At 35.3% G+C, this 22405-nt stretch overlaps 1 protein-coding gene across 1 annotated transcript in view; it reads right to left on the bottom strand.

Moving 5' to 3' along the window:
• LOC150082349 (AP-5 complex subunit zeta-1-like) overlaps positions 1–22405 on the bottom strand; it is a 98097-nt gene that overhangs the window by 57350 nt on the left and 18342 nt on the right. The window contains exons 5-9 of the mRNA XM_090380489.1: positions 20638–20817; positions 19522–19728; positions 15057–15094; positions 6402–6582; positions 3334–3512 (exon numbers count right to left, since the gene is read on the bottom strand). Coding sequence (XP_090236615.1) covers positions 3334–3512; positions 6402–6582; positions 15057–15094; positions 19522–19728; positions 20638–20817 — 785 coding nt within the window. The remainder of the gene's footprint in view (positions 1–3333; positions 3513–6401; positions 6583–15056; positions 15095–19521; positions 19729–20637; positions 20818–22405) is intronic.

The following is a 22405-nucleotide window of genomic DNA, read 5'->3' as shown; positions in this document are numbered from 1 at the left end:
ACTAAAAGGATGGGAATTTATGATCCCAGCTAGCCCCAAGTAATCTTTAATTTCTTTTTCTTACCTTTTTATCTTTATACTTCTCCTTTTTTCTCTTTCATAAAGCTATTAATTAAAAAAAGTAAGAAATTACCTCAATCTTTTTCGTGGAATGCTACCAGTCAATTCTCTCCAAATGTAATGAATAAAATAAGATGAAAAAAAAAATGAATTAACGAATTCCCCACTCATAGAGATACGACCAAATTCGACGCGCAATGGAATCGAAAGCCGAGAGCTCCAACCCGACCCCGAAACACATCAAACCACCGCAGCAAGACCATGAGAAGACATTGTGTCAGAATAAATAATTAAAACCACTTCCAATAATAAATAATTAAAATCACGATTAAAAAAATTAAAATCGCAATTAAAATTTGGATGAACACTCAAATTAAACGAAATGCACAGCTGTTTCCCTTCCTTAAGCAGACCACGCTTTTCAGCTGATTGCTGTGTTCACAGGATGGAAATATTGCGAGGTTTTTGTGTGTGGCTCTTAAAATAGAGAGATTATTTGTATTGACGCATGCGTCAAAAAGACCAGAAATCCAAAATTAGGTAAGGATGTCACACATCGATAGAATTTTCATGTAGTTTCATTTCAAGCGTTTCAGAAATCAATAATTTTATGTGATTGTGTTGTATGTTTAAAATTTCTGCTTCACTAAATAGGAATATATGTGACCATCATTGACTGCATGAAAGGCTAACTCTGACGCGTTTGTGCACGATGTGTGGGCGGAAGCAGCATGTTGCTTGACACATAAATCTAAACAGCGAGTGGACCCCTCGTACACTGACTACATGAAATCTTGTAAACAAGATCATTCATTTACCTGTGCCGAGCAAGAAGGAAGAACTGTGTGATTTTTTAATATATTATGGAGCTTCTGCATGGTCCTGGCTATAATTTTGAATTCAGAGGGTTTATTGAGCTGCCTGTACCATTGTTCGATGTACGGTATGGAAATAAAGTGTTTTTTATTGGTTTTATTAATGGGTATCGTATTTTCTGTTTTATTTTTAGCCTGTAATCTGATTTGATTTATAACGGAGTGAGGATAGCCTCTATTTAAAAACCTGTCGGTTAGTGTAACAATTTCTAAGTGTAAGGTGGGTTCAGAAGTGGAATATTTGTAAGCGTTGAAAAACTGGTTAAATACAATGGATCTCTTAAACGTGAATGGATGATAACTCCAGTAATGCAGGTACATCCCCGAATTCGTGGGTTTTCGGTAAATGCTAAATTGGATTATTTTCATGTCATGTGTGAGAGTGAAATTTAAGAAATTCAGGGCTTTTGTTTCTATCTGTTCTTCCTCCAGTGTAAAATGCAGTCTCGTGTGAATATTGTTGAATACCAGTAGAATGTCCTGAGTGGTGTTATGATCTGTTATAACAAGTATATCGTCAATATATCTCCCATATTAAGTAATGCGGGGGAGAAACAGTGTTAAATAAATGTCCTCGATATTGGCAAGATAGATTTCTGCTATAAGACCGCTCAGGTTAAAACCCATCGGTAAACTGAAAACCTGTTTGTATATAGTGTCTTTAAACGTGAAATAGTTAGCTTCAAACAGCTATAATTAATTACAGTGAGTAATAATGAACTTACAGTGAGTAATAATTGTACTTCTGTTCAGTGCAAAGAACATTCCACTGATATCCTCTTTGTATATTGTGGTGCATATAACTGTATTATATTTTAAGTTTTGAGATGTATTTCATTGTTTAATTTATCAATGCACTCTATTTATTATCACATTGATTTATCATTGTTAACCCTTGGCCTATTACAGATGGGTTTGAACCTGAGTGGTCTTGTTTGATTAGTTTTGGCATTTTGTGTAATTTATGCATCCATCTTTGCATTTTTTTAACAGACTTATTAATTTTACCTCATATATATACAGGGTGTCTCAAAAATATTGGTATAAACGTTTAGGGAAGGTAGGTAACATCTAAAGGAATGTGAATCGCATAGGAACCCATAACCGGAAACGTCACCGTAAGTCAATACGTGGCACTGTTCATCAGTTCGCGAAAGGGAAAATTTCTGGTTTACTCATTCAAGCAGTAGTTGCTGCACGAAGAGCATGCATCGATATATGAACTGTGAGCTGGCAGACATGCACCTAGTGTATGGATTAGCAGAGGTCAATGGACGAGCCGCTCAAAGAATTTATGGAGAACGCTTCCCAGACAGACATGTACCGGACCACTGTTTGTTTGCAAATGTGCATTGAAATTTGTACGATTATGGGTCATTTAGAGGTAACAGGAGTAGTGTGGGCAGACCACGTTCGACGCGAACTCCCGCCATGGAAAAAGTGTTGAATGCCGTCCAGAATAATCCTACTACCAGCACATGTGCCGTTGCCTCTGCCTTAGGAGTGACTTGTTGCAGTGTACAGCGTGTCTGGCACAACGATTCCTTACACCCCTTTCATCTCCAAAGGGTTCAGTTACTGCACTCCCCCAAGATCATCCTGCACATGTGGCTTTTGCACAGTGGTTTCTCCAAGAAAGTGTTCAAGACTTGAATTTTCCAGCCTATGTTTTGTTCACGGATGAGGCTTATTTCACTCGGGAAGGCTTATTCAATCAGCACAATGCTCATGTGTGGGCTCACGACAACCCACACGGTGTGTGCCCCCATGCAGCACAACATCGCTTCGCAATAAATGTGTGGGCAGGTATGGTCAGTGACTGCTTAGTTGGCCCATACCTGTTACCATCCCACATGAACTCCGCTAAATATCGGATCTTTCTTGAACAAGTTCTACCAGGGTTACTTGACGATGTTCCAGCAAATATGAGACACAACATTTGGTTTCAACATGATGGGGCACCTGCCCATTATGGAAGGTATGTTCAATCGTGTCCGCCAATCCATGCTGCATCGGTGTCTCGCATGCATCGCGTCTCATGGTGGAACCTTTCTGTTGTAACATCATGAAATGCATCCATCTCGTGCTCCATTGTTAATATTATGTCAAATAAATGTTTGCCATTACTGTCTTGTGTCATTTCTGCTTCTTGTGCCTCTGCTACTACTTTCCCGTGATGTTTCCGGTTATGGGTTCCTATGCGATTCACATTCCTTTAGATGTTACCTACCTCCCCTAAACTTTTGTACCAATATTTTTGAGATGCCCTGTGTGTGTGTGTATATATATATATATATATATATATATGTAGAGAGAGAGAGAGAGAGAGAGAGAGAGAGAGAGAGAGAGAGAGAGAGAGAGATAATTTCATCACACTTTACAAATGAAAAACAAATACCTTCATTATTGTTGGAAAGTACTTCTCCAAAGCACTAGTGGTATAGCATAATTGAGCAAGGTTGTCTTTAATGAGGGAGATAATTTCATAAGCGGCTAATGTATTATGGTAGCACACATTCAAGAGATCATGGAAAGCAAATGGATAAAAAGCATCCGGCTTGTGCATCACTGAAGAACCTATTAACAAATATTTAAGTTGTATGTCTAATTAAAGTTTCAAAGTAACATATTGTTCATAAATAATATTTCTATTCAAAAACCATCTTTATAGAATTTAATTATATAATTGATAGATCAACATTGGCAAAGAATAAAATGATTTTGACTCATCTTATGAAGTATTTCAAATATTTTAGAAAGTACACAGAAAGTATAACATCAGCAAATAAAAAAAATAATAAAATCCTTCATTTACTTCATTTATCTATTTGTTTTAAGCATTTAAGAAATCCCTCTTTAAATTATCATAATTCTTCCCCCCCCCCCAAAAAAAAAACAAAACTAGGTGATAGTCCAGCAATCAATTACCCTTTGCAAATTTTTACACATCTATACTGCAAATATTCTTACTCAATTTAAAATGGTATTCCATTGTGTGTGTGTGTGTGAGAGAGAGAGAGAGAGAGAGAGAGAGAGAGAGAGAGAGAGAGAGAGAGAGAGAGAGAGAGAGAGAGAGCCCACATTCAGATATTATTTGCTGTTTAATATTTGTAATCCAGGTGCAAGTCACCAATCATCATTTTAGAATGGCTGAGAGTGGCAGACAGAAAATGCACAGTGTGTATGAATACAGCTGAAAAAATGTTTGATTACAGCTGCAAAATTTTACCTTGGTCATGTAATTAAATCTTTTTTTATAATAAACACAGCATAACAGAAAAAAGAAAAAAAATAGTGATCTTTTAGGACGTTGAAATTGTTTAATGTTTTTATAAAGAGAGAGATGAAATTATTCATCTCTCTCTCTATAAAAAAAGAGAGTTGAAATTGTTCAATGCTTTTAAAGAGAGAGAGAGAGAGAGAGAGAGAGAGAGAGAGAGAGAGAGAGAATGCCCACAACACAGTGGATGCTCTCTCTCTCTCTCTCTCTCTCTCTCTCTCTCTCTCTCTCTCTCTCTCTCTCTCTCTCTCTCTCTCTCTCTCTCTCTCAGTTGCTCTGAAGTAATGTCTGAGGAATTCCTCTGTGTTACCAGGCAATACGAGGTAGTAAATGATTCTCATCAACTGGTGCAATACCATCACTTTGTTTATTGGAGGCTTGAAGTGGTGAAACCCTTGTTTAGTCTCCAAAGTAAAGCTCTGGTAACCCTCCCCCCATCTCTTTCATCATGCAGTATGATTCTGTCATGATGCTCATCATGGCATAATTCAATCTTCCTTACATTTTGCAAGTACAGCTCAAAGGGTGTTCACAGGCTGGCCACTAAATAATCCAATGAACTGAACCTAGTAACTCTTTAAGAGGTATCCAGATCAGCTTCTGTTTACAATGTTTATACTTACAAATAAAGGTTTGAAACTATATTCAATGTCATGTAATACACATAGCCATGAAACATTCTTTGAATGAAGGAAAGGTACGTCACTTTATCTGTTAGCTTGAGTGTAAAAAGAAGAATTTTGAAGATAAACTCTGAAACTGTTTATCTGGAAAACTTTTGAGCCTAAAGACAAATAAGCATCCTGAAGTTGATGGAATATACCCTATAATCTTGAAGAAGGCAGTCAGAGAGTGTGTTGAACCACCAAGGTTAATTATGAGGGCATCATTGGTCTCGGAAGAGACTCCTTTGGATTGGAGATGTACCAACATTAGATTGGAGACCGGTTAGTGGGAGTTCAGTGGAAGGGAAAATCTTGGAGGCAATGATTAAGAATGCAATCCTGGGACATTTAGAGAGAAATGGCATTCAATCCAGGAACATTTAGATAGAAATTCTGAAAGACACACAACATGGTTTTATTTTGGGAAACCATCCTTAGCAGTGTTCCTTCAGGATGATTTGAGCAGGCTTCAAGAATGGTCAGAAAAGTGGCAGCTATGTTTTAATGACACAAAATGCAAGGTCTTACACTTTGGGATCAGCAACCCCAAAATAACTTATCCACTCGGTAAGGTTGAATTAAAAACAGTAAAGCTTCATAGCTGTCTGTACAGACAGCTATGAAGTCTTATTGATGATTTATCAAACGATATCCTGTAGAGATAGGGAGGACAATCCCTGTATAAGGCAATTGTAACACTGCATTTGGAAAACTGTTCAAGTATGGGGACCTCATCTGAAAAAATACATTGAACTTTTTGAAAGGGTCCAAAGACAGGCAACTCACATTATGAAATTGGCAAAAGGGCAACCATATGAGGAAAGACTGTTCATATGGGCTACTGAGCTTGACAACTGGACACCTTAGAGGGGACCTCATTGAGGTTTATAATGCTCTGAGAGGGGTTAGTAAAATGAACAAAGGCAGAATTTTCACTGTTATAAAGAATTCCAGAACCAGGATCCATAAATTCAAAGTAAAGGGGAAGAGTAGTTTAGATTAGATTGTAGGAAGTTTTATTTTAGCCAGCAAACTGTTGATTACTGGAACAAGTTAGCCCCCAGAGGTAGTTGAGGTAGACGGTTTAAAGATATTCAAAAGTCACCTGGACAGTTGCCTACATGAGAATGGAATATACATTATTTGTTTTGTATTTTCTTATCTACTTTTTCCTTTTCCTCTTTTGGCCAGTGCAACAAAAGCTTATAGCTTCCTTGCACTATATGATAATACTAATACTTAAGCCTGTTACTTCTTGCACAAATTGTTCACATAATTTTGGAAGTATTAAACAAGAAATCTTTGGAAATCCAAATGGAAATTTTATATGTTTAACAACTTGACAGAATCTTCAATCTTCCATAGTACTTAGTACTATGGAAGATTGAAGTACTTAGACATATTTTTACATGTATATGTGTGCTAAGCTATCAAGATATAGTTTTAATCATAAAGTGTTACATTTTTATCACATAATTATAATGGTTTCAAATAATAATAATGTTTTATATTGATACTTACTATGATTGATAAAAAATTGAACAGCAGCAGTTAACACAGCTACATCATGGGAATGGGGTTGCCTCAAAGTCTGTGTTGAATACTGCTCATAGATCCTCTTGATCATTGGCAACACATTATGAACTAAACTTGAATCAGCATAACAGACAACATCTAGTACAGATACAGCTTCTGACAAACACTATGAAAATAAAAGATAAAAAACTTGACCTAGATTCTTTATTAAATCAAATGTGTAGCAGTAGTTATAGTAACAGGAGTGCATATACTAAATAAAGATATTCGAGCTATGTTATGGCTATAGCTGTAACATAGCTATAGCCATAGCTACAGGCTGCAAGAGCAGGTCATGGGTTTTGTCAATGATATACAGGAATTTTGCTAGCAGGGAAAAGGAGGTGATTGTTCCTCTGTATAAGGCAATGGTCAGGCCAAGCTTTCAGTACTGCATACAGGTCTGGAGGCCTCATTTTAGGAAGGATGTAGATTTGCTTGAGTGTGTACAGAGAAGGGCAACAAGATTGGTGAGGGGAATGAAGGGATCCTCTTACCAAGAGAGACTTAAGTTCTGCAAATTGCAGTGGCTGGAAACTAGGCACCTGCGAGGTGATCTGATCGAGGTGTATAAGGCCTTGAATGGGTTGAGCACGCTGAATTCTGATGGGATTCTTCCACTTGTTCAGGTTATGAACCTAAGGGGGCATAAATTCAAATTGAGGAAAGACAGCTGTAGAATAGATGTGCAGAAATTTGCCTTTAGCCAGCAGGTGGTTAATTGCTGAAACAAACTTCCATCTGCTGTTGTGGAAGTTGATAGGTTAAATAAATTTAAGGAGGAACTGGAAAAACATTTAGAGGGAATGGTTGTGTGAATTTTTTTTTTTTTATGCTACATAAGCTCATACGCTTGCTTTCTTGCATCACATGGCACTATTACTATTACATCCTGAATGCCTGAATTAAATCCATGTTAAAGTAAGGGTGTCTATTCCTTCATATTGTCCAGCTCATAGCCAAGTAAGTAGCCCTAAATGTTATGGATCACCCAAAATTAAAATCAGCATATCACAAAATGTAGTTTCACACTGACTTCTGAAAAATCTGTTTTTAGTAATTTTTTTTCTGCATTACTCTCTTAATGATATTTTATGTATCTTCCTCAGTATTTAACCATATAATAAGATATAACATAACAACCATATAATATGAATGTTATTGGTGTTATGTAATAATTGATGGAATTTCATATTTAGTTATTAAATGTAAAAAAAAAATTAAAATGTAAATACAAATGTTGATGGCAAAAATTAAAATTTTATTTTGAAAACAATGCTTAATTAATGGTAAGGAACACTTGTTGCAGCCCACAACCTGCTTCTTGTGAAAATCCACAAAGTCCACAACCTATATCATTTTATATCTCTCAGCTCCTAACCAAAAAAGGTTGGATGCCCACCCCTGTGTTAAAGGATACTCACACTCACTATTCTGAACTAAGATGCTTACTTTCAGATTCAAGCTTGTAATGAAAATCTTGGCATGAGTTTACTCAAGACTTCTGAATAAAAGTACTAAACCTATAGGGTGAAAAGCAATTTATTTCTGCCTCTAGTTACAGGAGTGGAAACAATTTTAAAATTATCATATTTTGCAAAAGAATTTCAATACCACATCTTCAGATTTAAGAATAGATTACCTTTACCGGCACAAGTAAAAATCTCAGTTGATTTCAACTGAGATTTTCTTGTAAATTAATTTAGATCTATGAAATATCAGTTGTTTTTTTTTGCCATTATGACTATTCATGCAGCTTTGTATGAATAGTTATAATGATGGAAAAACCTTTTCCTTGAAAATTAATTTTGATTCATGAAGCATCAATTTTTTTTTCACCATTATAACTGGTTGTGTGGAATTAAATTTTTGTTTACATGCAACAGCAAATCACCATTTATAGATGAGATTAATCAGTAAGAGATAATCAAGCATACATTTTTCTAGCTGAAAGAAAAATGGTCATTTATCTCTTTTTACTCTCGACTGTTCTAAACTAACATCAGCTCTTGAAATCAATACATGTAATAGTAATAGAGGCATGTGATGCAAGAAAGCAAAGCATGTGAGCTTATGCAGTATCAGCCAAAAAAAAGAAAAAAAAAAAATTCACACAACCATTTCCTCTAAATTTTCTCCTTGAATTTATTTAGGATATCAACTTCCACAATGACAGATGGAAGTTTGTTCCAGCAATTAACCACCTGTGGCTAAAGGCAAATTTCTGCACATCTATTCTACAACTGTCTTTCCTCAATTTGAATTTATGCCCGCTTAGGTTTGTAATCTGAGCAAGTGGAACAATCCCATCAGAATCCTTAGCTATAATTATGAGAGCTTCCTTGGACTCAGAGGAGGTCCCCATGGACTGGAGGTGTGCAAATGTATCACCAATTCACAAAGGGGGTTCAAAAGGTGACAAGTAACTATAGACCTGTTAGTTTAACTTGTGTTCCGGGGAAAATAAAGCAATCACTGGTTAAAGCATTGCAGGATCATCTAGACAAGACTGCAGTAGTAGTTAAAACACAGCATGGGTTTGTTAAAGACAAGAGAGGTCTTGTCTGACCAATTTGATTGGATACTATGATGTGGTCATAAAGGAACTGAATGCCAAAAATAATTTTAATATCATATACAGTCCATTCCGGTTACAGTCTGTCCTCGTATAGCACGATAGTTGTGTTCCTAGAAACCCTCGTGCAATGCAAAATCGTGCAATATAAACAACAGGCCCTATGGGAAAAGTGGGGTTAGGTGCCGACCACCCAAGATTGAACACACATTTGGAACCAAAACATTACCAAACACAATAAATAATCGGGTAATTTTAATCGTTATAAAATACGTAAGTATTTTATAACGATTAAAATATGTAATAAAAAATATTATAATATTTTTTTATTTTTATTATAATATAATAAATAATAAAAAATATTTATTTTTTATTATTTATTTAAATAATAAAAATTTATTAATAAAATAGTAAAAAATTATTATATTAAATAAAATAGTCGTAAAAAATACTTACGTATTTTATAATACGTAAGTATAAATTATAATACGTAAATCGTAATAAAATGCTTACGTATTTTATTACGACTATTACGTAATAAAATATTGCTAATGCTTTTGCTTCTATGGTAAGCAAACTTGTTTTTTGTTTGATTTTCTATCCAAACAGATGACAGCCATCTTCCAATTCTTTGTGTCTTAATCTAATGGATTTTAATTACACTTTGTGTTGTTCTCGCTATGAAAGTTGTTTTTATTTTCTCTGCATTCTTTGTAATTCTTGGCGTTGCCTCATTTAGGTCTGTAGCATGTGCAATATCACATGGTCTTTCATTTTGCTCAAAGCGTTTCACAATTCCATATTTTTTTCTCTATCGACAGAGGCGGACTGGCCATAAGCCTTACCCGGGAAACCCCGGTGGGCCGGAGGCCGGTGTGATTTTGGCCATAAACCGTAGTATGAGGACACTATAAATTTTCCCGGGTAAGAATTTTTGACCCAGTCCGCCTCTGTTTATCGATTTGCTTTTTTTTTTTTTTCTCTGTGAATCTGCAGTGTCTTCGCCAGGACGCTTTACTAATTTTAAGTATTTTACTAATTTTTAGGGAATAAAGCTCAATTACAAAACGGGAAGGCACGCTTGATACACATAAACAAAGCTGCGCCCGTGTAGCAACTGAATAAACAACACCGTAAAGGCCGAGATACACTTAACACCTCACATTTTACTAAAGCACATTTCTGGGGGTTACTACCATAAAACAATTTCCAGTTGCGTTTCTGCTAGTGGAATCTGTTATAAACTGGCAGTAAACTCCATCTAATTGCATTCGCGATTATATCGATAGCTGGAATTGTGTTGGTTTTTACGTTATTATGGTGAAATGTGTTTTCCCTTCACTGATATAAAAAACAAATACATTTTCAGAATCTTCTCTTCATTCCTATCGTGTTGCGTTCGGTTGGGGTGATTGCCATTTCTTGTAAACACAAAGGCGAATCGTGCATAAGCGAATTCGGTTCGTGTTATATAAGATATCGTTCCCCTATTTATAAATCGTGTATGATCGAATTCGTGTAATGTAAACACGTGTTATACGAGGACCGACTGTATTTGGGACACATCGGAACTAGAGCATTTTGGCCCGATTAAGCGGCTGCCCCAATTATCTGAAGTTTCACGTAAATAGTTAAAAATACAATGTACCCCCCCTCCCTTTACAATTGGTTCACTATACAATCAAATCACGTTACGATGGAGTCACCATAGTAAAGTACCGTTCACTATACGATGTGCAGTAAGCGCCGGTCATTGTGATCACATTTGTGAATTGCATTTTAATTCTATTAAACAGCGATTCTAATTAGCGAAAATAGGAGGAATATTATCCACAGGCTATAAAAGCAAAGATATATTAAGCACAGATTTATTACCTTACCAATTAAAAAATTAAATGATACGTGAAAATCAGAAGAATATACGTGATAATCGGAATAATTAATACGTACTGTAATATGTACTTGTGGGTGGGGGTTAAAATTTAAAACAGTAAAAAGATAAGCAATCAATAACAAAGAACACGGCACACACAAATTACAAGTAACACAATACACGCAAGTGAGAACGGACTAACAAGCTACGAAGATTTGCCCCAAAATAGGAATGAAGAGAAGATCTGAAAATTAATTTTTTTATATGATTGAAGATTTCATGGAAGTGTAAACACATTTCACCATAATAAACCACAGAATTCCAGCTGTCGGTATTATCGCAAATTCAGCAAAATCGAGTTTACTGTTCATTTATGATAGATTTCACTAACAGAAAAGCCCAATAAACAGGTGACTGCTAATTGTTTTTATTGTTTTATGGTTGTGACCTCCAAAATTTCGATCGAACCACGTGGTACCGTCGGAGACAATCGTAGGGTAATCTCCAGTGCTGCGGTCTCCTGCCCCGATTAAACGGCATGCTATCCCAATTAAGCAAAGTAAACCCTGGCTATTTTCCCGACTGGTTTCTATTTTTTAAGATTTGCCCCAAATAAACGGCTGCCCCGATTAACCGGTGGCCCAAATAACCGGAATCCACTGTACTTGGATTTCAGGAAAGCTTTTGATACTGTTGCACATGAAAGACTGCTGTACAAATTGGAGAGATATGGCATTAAGAGTAAGCTGCTACAATGGACAAAGGGATGATTGAGTTAGAGACGACAGAGAGTGGTAATCAATGGATACTGCTCCTTGTGGACAAATGTTATTAGTGGAGTTCCCCAGGGTTCGGTGTTGGGCCCATTGTTGTTTTGTATATTCATTAATGATATTGATGAAGGTATATAAGGTTTAATGTCCAAGTCTGCAGATGATGATACAAAGGTTGGCAGGGTTGTTACTGACAGTAAAGACAGTATGCTACTCCAACTGGATCTAGATAAGTTGAGCAAATGGGGTGAGAAGTGGCAACTGAAGTTTAACATTGACAAATGCAAAGTACTGCATATGGGTAGCAATAACCCAAGAGAAATGTACCAACTGTATGGTACTACATTCAGGGAAGTGGAAGGTGAAAAATACCTGGGATAATTGTGCAGTCAAATATGAAGTTTGCTGAGCAATGCAGGTCATGGTTTCTTGTCAATGATATATAGGAATTTTGCTAGCAAGGACAAGGAGGTGACTGTACACCTAGAGTATTGTGTACAGGCCTGGAGGTCTCATTTTAGGAAGGATGTAGATGAAGGCTAGAATGAGTACAAAGAAGGGCAACAAGATTGATGAGGGGAACAAAGGGGTGCTCTTACCAAGAAAGGCTTAAGTTCTGCAAATTGCAGTGCCTGGAGAGTAGGCACCTGCAAGGTTATCTGATTGAGGTGTATAAAGACTTGAATGGGTTAAGCAAGCTGAATGCTGATGGGATTCTTCCTCTTGCTGAGATTAAGAACCTAAAGGGGCACGGATACAAATGAGGAAAGACAGTTGTAGAATAGATTTGAGGAAATTTGCCTTTAGCCAGACAGGTAGTTGATTTGTGGAACAGACTTCCATCTTTTGTTGTGGAAGTTGATAGCCTAAATAAATTTAAGGCTGAGCTGGACAGGCATTTGGAATGAATGGAGGTGTAAAACAGGAGGGTTTTTTTTTTTTTTTTTTGGCTGATGCAGCATAAACTTGCTTTCTTGCATCACATGCCTCTACTAATGCTAATGCAGCATGCTCAACCCATTCAAGGCCTTATACACCTCAATCAGATCATCTCGCATGTGTCTAGTCTGCAGCCACTGCAATTTGCAGAACTTAAGCCTCTCTTGGTAAGAGGATCCCTTCATTCATCACACCAATCTTGTTGCCCTTCTCTATAAACACTCAAGCAAATCTACATCCATCCTAAAATGAGGCCTCCAGACCTGTACACATACTCAAGGTGTGGACTGAGCATTGCCTTATACAAAGGGATAATCACCTCCTTTTCCCTGCTAACAAAATTTCTCTATATCATTGACAAAACCCCATGACCTGAGCTTGCACCCAGTCTGCACTGCTCAGAAACCTTCATATCTGACTACACAATTACTCCCAGGTCTTTTTCATTTTCTACCACCCTAAGTGTAGTACCACACAGTTGGTATGTTCTTCTGGGGTTACTTCTACCCATATGCAGTACTTTGCATTTGTCAATGTTAAACTTCAGTTGCTACTTCTCAGCCCATCTGCCCAAATTTTCTAGATCCTGTTGCAGTAGCACACTGCCATTACTGTCATCAACAACCCTGCCAACCTTTGTATCAACTGCAAACTTTGACACTAAGCCTGATATAACTTCATCAATATCATTGATAGATATACAAAACACAGTGGGCCCAATACCCAACTCTGTGGAACTCCACTAATAACATTACTCCACGAAGAGCAGTGTCCAACGATTATCACCCTCTGTCTTCTCCCACTCAACCACCCTTTTATGCATTGTAGTAACTTACCCTTAATACCATTCTGCTCCAATTTGTACAGTAGTCTTCCATGAGCAACAGTGTCAAAAGCTTTTCTGAAATCCAAGTATACAATATCAAAATTATTTTTTGCATCCAGTTCTTTTGTAACCACATCATAGTATCCAATCAAATTTGTCAGACAAGACTCTCCCTTAATAAACCCATGCTGTGTCTGAATTATTGCTGCAGTCTTGTCTAGATGATCCTGCAATGCATCTTTAACCAGTGACTCCATTATTTTACCCGGAACAGAAGTTAAACTACCTGGTTTGTAATTACTCGTGTCACTCTTCGATCCCCCTTTGTGAATTGGGGATACATTTGCACATCTCTAGTCCGTGGGGACCTCCCCTGAGTCCATAATTATGGACTCTCATAATTATGGCTAAAGGTTTGCTTAGTTCCTTTGCCACCTCCTTTAATATGACCAGCCACATAGCTGTAATTTGCAAGAGGAGTTTGTGTTGAGTTACAAAAATTAATGAAGTTAATAAGGTAACCAGGTATAGCACTAAAAGAAAGAAATTCAAAATTATAATATAGCTAATGCTATATATTTTATAAAGAGAGAAATGTCACTCTTTTTTGCATCAATTCTGAAAAACAAATAAAATCATTGATACAAGAGATGCATCGCTTTCTAATATTTCGAAATTGTAAAAACTGCCAGATTTCAAAGAATTTACTGTAAATATATTTTGTATTTATATAAACACTAAATACAGGTGATTCAAATCTCATACATCCCAAATATCAGTAATTACAATTTATTAATTCTTTTACTATCATATTTTGCCTTTTAATAACTATAACAACTGTAATAATAAACAATTATAAAAATTATAATAAATATTGAAACTGTTAATTTTCTTCTTGAATACTTACACTCTTTTCATCATATTCGATAACACCCCCTTGTAAAGCTTGAACATTTTCTATTTTTGCAATTTCATTCTGTTTATCAACTTGCAGTTCCCTCAATGTGTGGGGATTATTTTTAAATACTCTGCTTTTCAATAAGTTCCAGAAATATTGGTCTAACAATGTTAAACCTGAGGATATTTGGGCCAAAAATATTTAGAAATAAGATGATCACCAGGAAGTGATCATCTTATTTCTTTTTGTCTCTTAGAGAGTGAATACGTTATGATAGTATGGACAAATTTATATAAGTGTAACCTAACAACCACTGTTCTGCATGCAGAGGTTCTACAAGCCCAATGTGGTTTTCTAAGAATTGCACATGGTTACCAAAATGGGAGATTTTAGCTCTTTCATTTTGGGTTGGATGAATTTTGAATCATATATTTATGATTATTTATTTTTAATCATTCTAAAATTTACATTTGCTAACCATTATGACAGAAAGAAACTAGAAGATTATCCTGAAGAAAACAGTTATGAAAGGGCTTACTGCATCAGTTATAATACTAACATATAATCCAAATGCAAATAAGAATAAGTTGATTTTATAATTTGTTCAATATTCTTTCCAATGATGAATTATTTATTCTGTGCACTCCACTCTCAACATTAATGAAAAATACTTTAGCCCTACAATTTTAACATTTCACAATTTATAATGCTACTTACTGCTTTTTGAAAATGTATAGCATCTGGCTGCGTAGCCTCTGAAAAAAGAAAAGAAAAAATGTAATACATCACTGTGAATTGAGAATGCAAAGAATTTTGTGTGAACAAGCAAATGTACACATATATACACACTAAGTGGAAAGCAGAAATGCAGAATTCAAAAGTGAAATTTCTTGTTTGTTTTAAATTTCGTTGTTGATTTCTATGGTTAATATACTAAAGATGGTGACTGCACTTTCAGCATTTAAGGTATCAAGCTTGATATGTTGCATGGGAAGTCTTCAAACTTTTGTATGCACTGTGCTCCAAATATTCATAAATCAGCTGTTAGAACTTGAAGCAGTTTTTCAAAAAAAAAAAAAAAAAAAAGATGCACATACTGCCTGTATTACTTTACGGGAGGTATGTGCCACAAATGTAAAAAATCAAATTAATAAAAAAATTGTGTAAAGCACAATGACTGTTCAAACAAGGAAATGAGATTTGCTGTATACAGCTATATACAGCAAATTTGATTCCTTGTTCTTGAAGCAAAACCACTGTTTTGTCAAGAAATCATTTTTTTTTGTTTAATAAATTTCCAGCATGCAAATGAGTACTATGTCTTTGCATAACTCATAAATATCAGGTTGAATGTCATGGATGTAAGTTATTAGTTGAGACCAAGAGCTGCCAAGACCAATGTTAAGTTACCATTTTTATTAATATCATAATAAGTCTTATTATTACTATCATACTTTCATCTTACTTTATATATTTTCTTACTATGTTGGGTCTTGAGAGGTTTCCCAATACAGTGAAACTTCCCTTTAACGGACAGCCATGGGGAACGAGAATTTGTCCATTAGAGAGAAGTGTCCGCTAACAAGAAGTCTGAGGGAGAAAAAAAAAAGAAAGAAAAATCGTTAAACGTTTAATGTAAAATTAAATTAAATTATATACAGATTTTGCACAATATTTTTGTAAATAATATACATACAATTGTGCTATGCATATTATGACTTTATCTTAAGAAAAATACATACAATAATCACTTATTTTTTTCTGCACCTTCTTCCGGCTGATAATTTTGTTTTCAACATTTGTTTGGAGTGAAGAAACCATCGAAAGTCCTTCAGTATCTTCTTCAGCGGCGAAAAACATTTTTAAACGATTGATTTGTATGAGCGCTTCTTCTATTTTCATCGGTGGTTCGTCGTTAATGTTTTTCGACAGAATGACCTCCTTCCATTTCTTCATCCTCGTGAGGAACTTCTTGAAAAATATCGATGATAATGTCGTTGATATCTAGAGCACCATCTTCTGTAGTGAGGTTCGAGTCTATATCTTTGTAGCCAGGGTCACCTGTAGCGGAAGTATCGTACATTATCAATAGATGTTGAAGTTCTTGTTCTTCTTGGTGCTCCACATTGCTGTTCACAACTTCAATTTTTGCGTTTGAGAAGCCAGTCTTTACAAAACAGTTCACGACAGTTTGTTTTCTAATTGCGTTTACTGAAGAGGAAATCCACTGAATCGCATCTAGGATGCTGAGTTTCTTTGCAAGGTCACTCGCACATCATGTTACATCGTTCATGTTTGCAATGAGATGTCTTAAAACACATTTTCTGTAGTGAAGTTTAAAATTTTTTATTATCCCTTGATCCAAGGGCTGACACTCTGCAGATGTGTTTGGTGGCAGAAAAACGATCTGAATGTTGGACAATTCAATGTACGGGTGAGATGCAGCATTATCCATGAAAAGAATAATTTTTCTGTTTTGAAGAATCATGTTTTGGTTAAAGTGACTTATCCATTCGCTCATGATATCTCGTGTCATCCACGCTTTTTTATTAGACTTCCAGTCAACATTCAAAAGATTCAACTTTATGCCCTTGAAACAACGAGCGAGGATTTTGTGGATTTCCTATAACAAGAGGTTGTTCAAAGTCTCCCAACATATTTGTACACAATAGTACAGTCAAGCGTTCCTTAGAAATTTTTCCGCCCTGGCACTTTTCGTATTTTAGACTCATTGTTTTTTCAGGAAGAGCTTTAAAAAACAACCCTGTTTCGTCACAGTTGTAAATATCCTTAGCTTCAAAATCATGAAAATCAACTTCAAAATCAATAGATCCACCTTCACCACTTACGGTTTTCCAAGAAATTTTATGCCGAGTTTTGAACTTGTCTAGCCATCCCACAGAAGCTTTGAACTCATTTACTCCCATAGATTTCGCAACCTCCAAAACCTTTTCCCTAATAATAGGCCCATTAATGGGAATTTTTTTAGCATGTGTGCGACAAAACCACTCATACGTAACATTGTCAATTTGAAGTCCAACAGTTTTCGGGAATGATTTTTGAACCTGATCATTTATGTGTTGCCAAAATTGTTTGAGCAGTTCATTTTTTTTCTTTAGGATGTCGCTTAACTGCGTCTTCCTGATTTTGAATTTTGCAGCAAGATTGCGAACACTATTTTTTTGCCGATCATACGCATTAATGAGTTCGACTTTATCTTTTAAAGTTAAATGTTTACGAGAAGACATTGTGCACTTCACACGACACTGAACAAAACTGAAAACTGAAACTCAAAAGATGAAAGGCCAACAAAATCCCCCCCCCTGCACACACCGAATTCATCAGAAATTTTACACGTGCCTTAAAATTCTTGAAAAAGGGTTTAGAACTATGACGTAAACCTTGATAAAATTCAGAGAATCGGAAATAGAAAATAAACACACGATTCAGGCAATACGTGGAAGAAACGTTCCTAGAAAAAGGGCCGTGAGCTCGCCCGCTGTCCGTTATGGGGAAATCAAATTAAGTGATAATCTAAACGAAACAGTGCAGATTGCCTGTCTGCGTCTGTTACAGAGAATGTCCACTAGACAGAAGCTGAAAACATGTTAAAACCAATAGAGGAGAGTTGGGGAATTTGAAAATGTCCATTGTAGAGCGATGTCCGTTAAAGAGAGGTGTCCGTTAGGAGAAGTTTCACTGTAATTGGATAAAATCCAATTGTTGAAACCTTCATGTTGACTATACTGTTATTGATAGTCATGGCTTCAGATTTTCATTTATCACTCTGCATGTTACATTAATATTAGTAGTGGCAAATGATGCAAGAAAGCAAACTTATACAGCATCAGTCAAAAAAAAAAAAAAAAACGGAATAAACTTCTCACATCACCTGTCTATCCTTTCCAATAGTTTGTCTAGTTCTTCCTTGAATTTATTCGAACTATCCACTTCCACAAGATGGAAGTTTGTTCCTACAATCAACACCCACTAGCTGAAGGCAAACTTCCATTCTGCAACCATCCTTCCTCAATCTGAATTTGTGCTCCATCGAGTGCATAATCTGAGCAAGAGGAATAATGCCATCAGCACTGCTCAATCCATTCAAAGCCTTAAACATTCAATCAGATTACCTAGTCTCCAGATGCTGCAATTTGCAGACCTGAGCCTTTCTTGGTAAGACTGCCCTTTTCTTCCCCCTCACCAATTGTTGCCCTTCTCTGCACCCAATCCAGAAGCTCTACATCCTTCTTAAAATGAAGCCTCCAAACCTGTATGCAGTACTCAAGATGTGGGCTGACCACTGTATAAGGTAATGGTCAGGCCACACCCTGAGTTAATACATCATGAGGCCACATTTTCAAAACCTCATGAGCTGTCCTGGCAACCTGTCTGCACTGCTCAGAGAACTTCATACCTGACTGCACAATTACTTTCAGGTCTTTTACATTTTCCACTACCTTGAGTGTAGTACCACACAGTTCGTACGATAATCTAAGAATACTACTTCCCATTTTTTTTTTTTTTTTGTTAGTTGTTGGTGCATCGGCTTCTGTGGCCATAATGCACCTACCAAAGTTTTTGCATTTTACTCTGATCCAAGCCCAAGGAGGGATTCAAACCCGCAACCTTTGGGTTGCCAAGCAGGCACTTTACCCACTTGGCTACTTCCCATATGCAGTACCCTGCATTTGTCAATAGTAAACTTCACCTGACATTTCTCAGCCTGTCTGTCTAATTTTTCTATTTCTTGTTGCAGTAGTACATCCAAGTATTAGGAAACATTAAGAATATGACACTGTAAAATTACTGTAAAAATACAGTAAGCTCTTAATTTATAAACTTTCATTCTTGCAAACAAAAGTTTTCTAGGAACACACAATAATTTTAAATTGGATGATCACTGTACTTTATAACATACAGAAAAGAATAATTATCCATACAGTAAATAGTGTGCATATACGCTTTTGCAGGCAGTCCCCACACACATTACAGTTTACACACTGACAATCAATACTACCATAATGCTTGAGGGCAAACTGAATAATCAAAGCACATGGCAACAATGAGAGAGGTGTGACAAACATTTAAAATCTGTAAATGACAATCTGAAATCGACAAGGTGCTGAAGAATTAATCACAGTTCAAAAATTAATTAAGTGCAGTTAAAGTAAATACATACTTCTATCACACTGCTCTATAATCCTGAGACGATATTCTTTAATAGTGTGGCTCAATTCAGTGGATACAACATCAGCAGGATGAGATGAATGAGTCTTTTTCACTGCTGTTGCACTGCTTGGCAAGTTACCACAGGCACATAGAAGCCATGTTCGTAACATGGAAAACACTTGAACATTCAACAACTGTTCTGGTGCACACTGCTGAGCTGTAAAACAGGAGAGAAGTTCATTTACGTGTAAATAGTCATTAGCAATTCTGAATAATATAAAATATGAAATTTCAATAGGAAAAGTTTTTTAAAATGTATTAAAAAAAATCTGATGATAAAAACTAAGAAATTAATAGAGATATCAATTTATAAATATGAAATTTAATAGTTAAAGTTAATCACATAATTTTTTTTTTACCAAGGCCACTGGCCTGCCAGTTTTTAACCTGTAAAGAATAAAAGAATAAAATGGAATGCAGGGTATCCCAGAATAGTAATGTAAACCTTTCTAATGCAATTTCAGAATCATGAACAGAAAAGTACAGAACCAGAGAAGTATAGAATCACAACAGAAAAGCTTTGTAACCAGTTCTGAAAAAAAAAAAAAAAAACAGTTCGGGTACAGGGGAAGGGGAAAGAAAAAGTAGTTCATTTCCAGAGTAGTACAGAGCTATGCTGTTTGAATTAAAAAAAAAAAAAAAAAAAAAAAATGGAGTTTTGAATGTAACAAAAAAATTAAAAAATAAATAAGAGTAGACAGACACATACTTAGTATGAATAAACATTTTACTAGATGGTGTATGCTTATGCTTGATTACTTTTCATTTTATTATTTTTTACCATTCAAATCCTACAGCCGTTTTTTAAAAATCTAAACAGCTATAACTACATAACCATTCAGAATTGGATATGCTTATATGAGCTTTTTTTTACTTGTTTTAGTATGTAGAATGCCCTCTAATTCTGTTGGTGTAATTCAGAAATACCCTGTATTTAAGAACATAGCATCTAGTGCCATAAAATACCGGCTACAAAATTTGACTTAATAAAGGGATAAATCATCAGGTTTTAAGTTAATAACATAAATATTTCTTTTAAATTTCTAATAAAATAATCACTACTTACAATAATTTAAAACTGTGAAGATGTCTTGTGTAGGTACACAATCCATGTCACTCATTGAAAGAACACTTGATGACTTTTTCAAATGCGTTGAAGAAGCACTTTTAACCAAAGAACTCCTAAGGGTTTGAGAGACATCTCTCATCCAGTGTGGAACAAGAGATAAAATATATTTAATATCATCTGTAAATGAAATACATATAATTATAAGAAACAAGGAACTATGAATCAGAATTACAGCAGGTAAAAATTAAACAGCATGATAAATTTTTCTCCTAGACTACTGGACTCCTAGAATGCCTTCAAGATCGTGCTGAATGTCTGAAATACTTCGTCTGAAGTATTTCAGACATTCCACAAAAGAAATTTTTTTTACATCTCGCCTGTATCTATCCTCTTTTAAATACATACTCAATCCTTTATAAAAGGACTGAGAAAACTAAATTGTTTACATACCATTTTCATTTTTGGGACATGAAATCTTTTCGATGGTAGAAGAGAAAGAAAGTCGGGGTCATTTCAATGGAACAGTAATATCCACTGTATGGTTAACCTGTATGTTAATATGGGCACTGTTCAGCAAAACAGCAGCAGTATTCTGCTAGAAAGCAAACCACTGCCAAGGCTGTTTATTATGAGCAGATTAAATAAAATCCTCATAACATCCCAGTTTAACTCTGTAACATGTTATTATTATATTATTAGCTTTCCCTATACATGCTTTCAGTTACACATACTGAGCAATACTGACCATTTTTTCAATTCAGGATTCTTTAGCTTTTGCCTTAACAGAGTTAGCAACAAAGCACATGGCAGCTGTATTTACTGATTTTATTCATTATGATTTTTAAAGTTTCAAAATCAATCAGTAAATCTTTAATAATCTTTAGCTACTAAAAAGTAGCTAAAGATTATATAAGTTAATGTGCCAGGTAGGAGAGTGTGGGGTAAAGCCACCAAACTTATAGTGAATTGTAACTATATTTTAAATATTAAATTATTTTATATTTTTCTAATACTGTAATAATATATAAACTGCTTTACAGACTTTGTACTGCCTTAGACATAATAAAACAAAAGAATTCTAAAATAAAACCTGAAATTAAAAAAAATCGGTGAAAGATGGTATGAAATTAAAAAAAAACTATAAAATCCAATAAAAAAAAAAACCATTAAATAATATCTCATGGCCACCAACACATAGCTACATGTGACTAGCTCCTTTGAAAGTGTAATAGGCATTTAAAAAAACATAAAAATCATTTTTGGGACTATTTGACATATATTTTATGTGAATAAATATTTATAATTGTCTATCATTTGGGAGTTCAACCCAGTATATCAGATTGGCTCTGCATGCATCTCCCATTTCCTTGTTTCTTTTAGGAAATTCTTTTAATTAATGTTCTTAATTCATGTCATTTTTCAGGAATAAGAATGTATCCACTGAGTAAATCGAGAAGCGATTGTATTTCTACTTTTGGAGTTTAGTTGTAAATGTCACTACTTAAAATATCAGTTTAGATTATTTAGATCTGCAGTAAGGATGGTTTCTGCTTATATAAAATTGGTTTGCTGGAAAGCAAGAGCTGTGTCACCTGTACATATAGATTTTCTTAATACAATTTAAATAAATCAGAGGCATATAGGTTAAATAACAAAGATGCAAGGACTTAGCCCTTTGGAATTTAGAAAAGATATTGGAAAAATCTTCAGTAAAAGTAGATTACATTAGAGTAGAATAGAGTGTTCTATTCAGAATATTAATTTT

Source organism: Mastigoproctus giganteus, chromosome 8 (genome assembly GCF_048544385.1).
Source record: "Mastigoproctus giganteus isolate SK-2022 chromosome 8, ASM4854438v1, whole genome shotgun sequence".
Classification (NCBI taxonomy): Eukaryota; Metazoa; Arthropoda; class Arachnida; order Uropygi; family Thelyphonidae; genus Mastigoproctus; species Mastigoproctus giganteus.
This window is presented reverse-complemented; position numbering and strand designations above follow the sequence as displayed.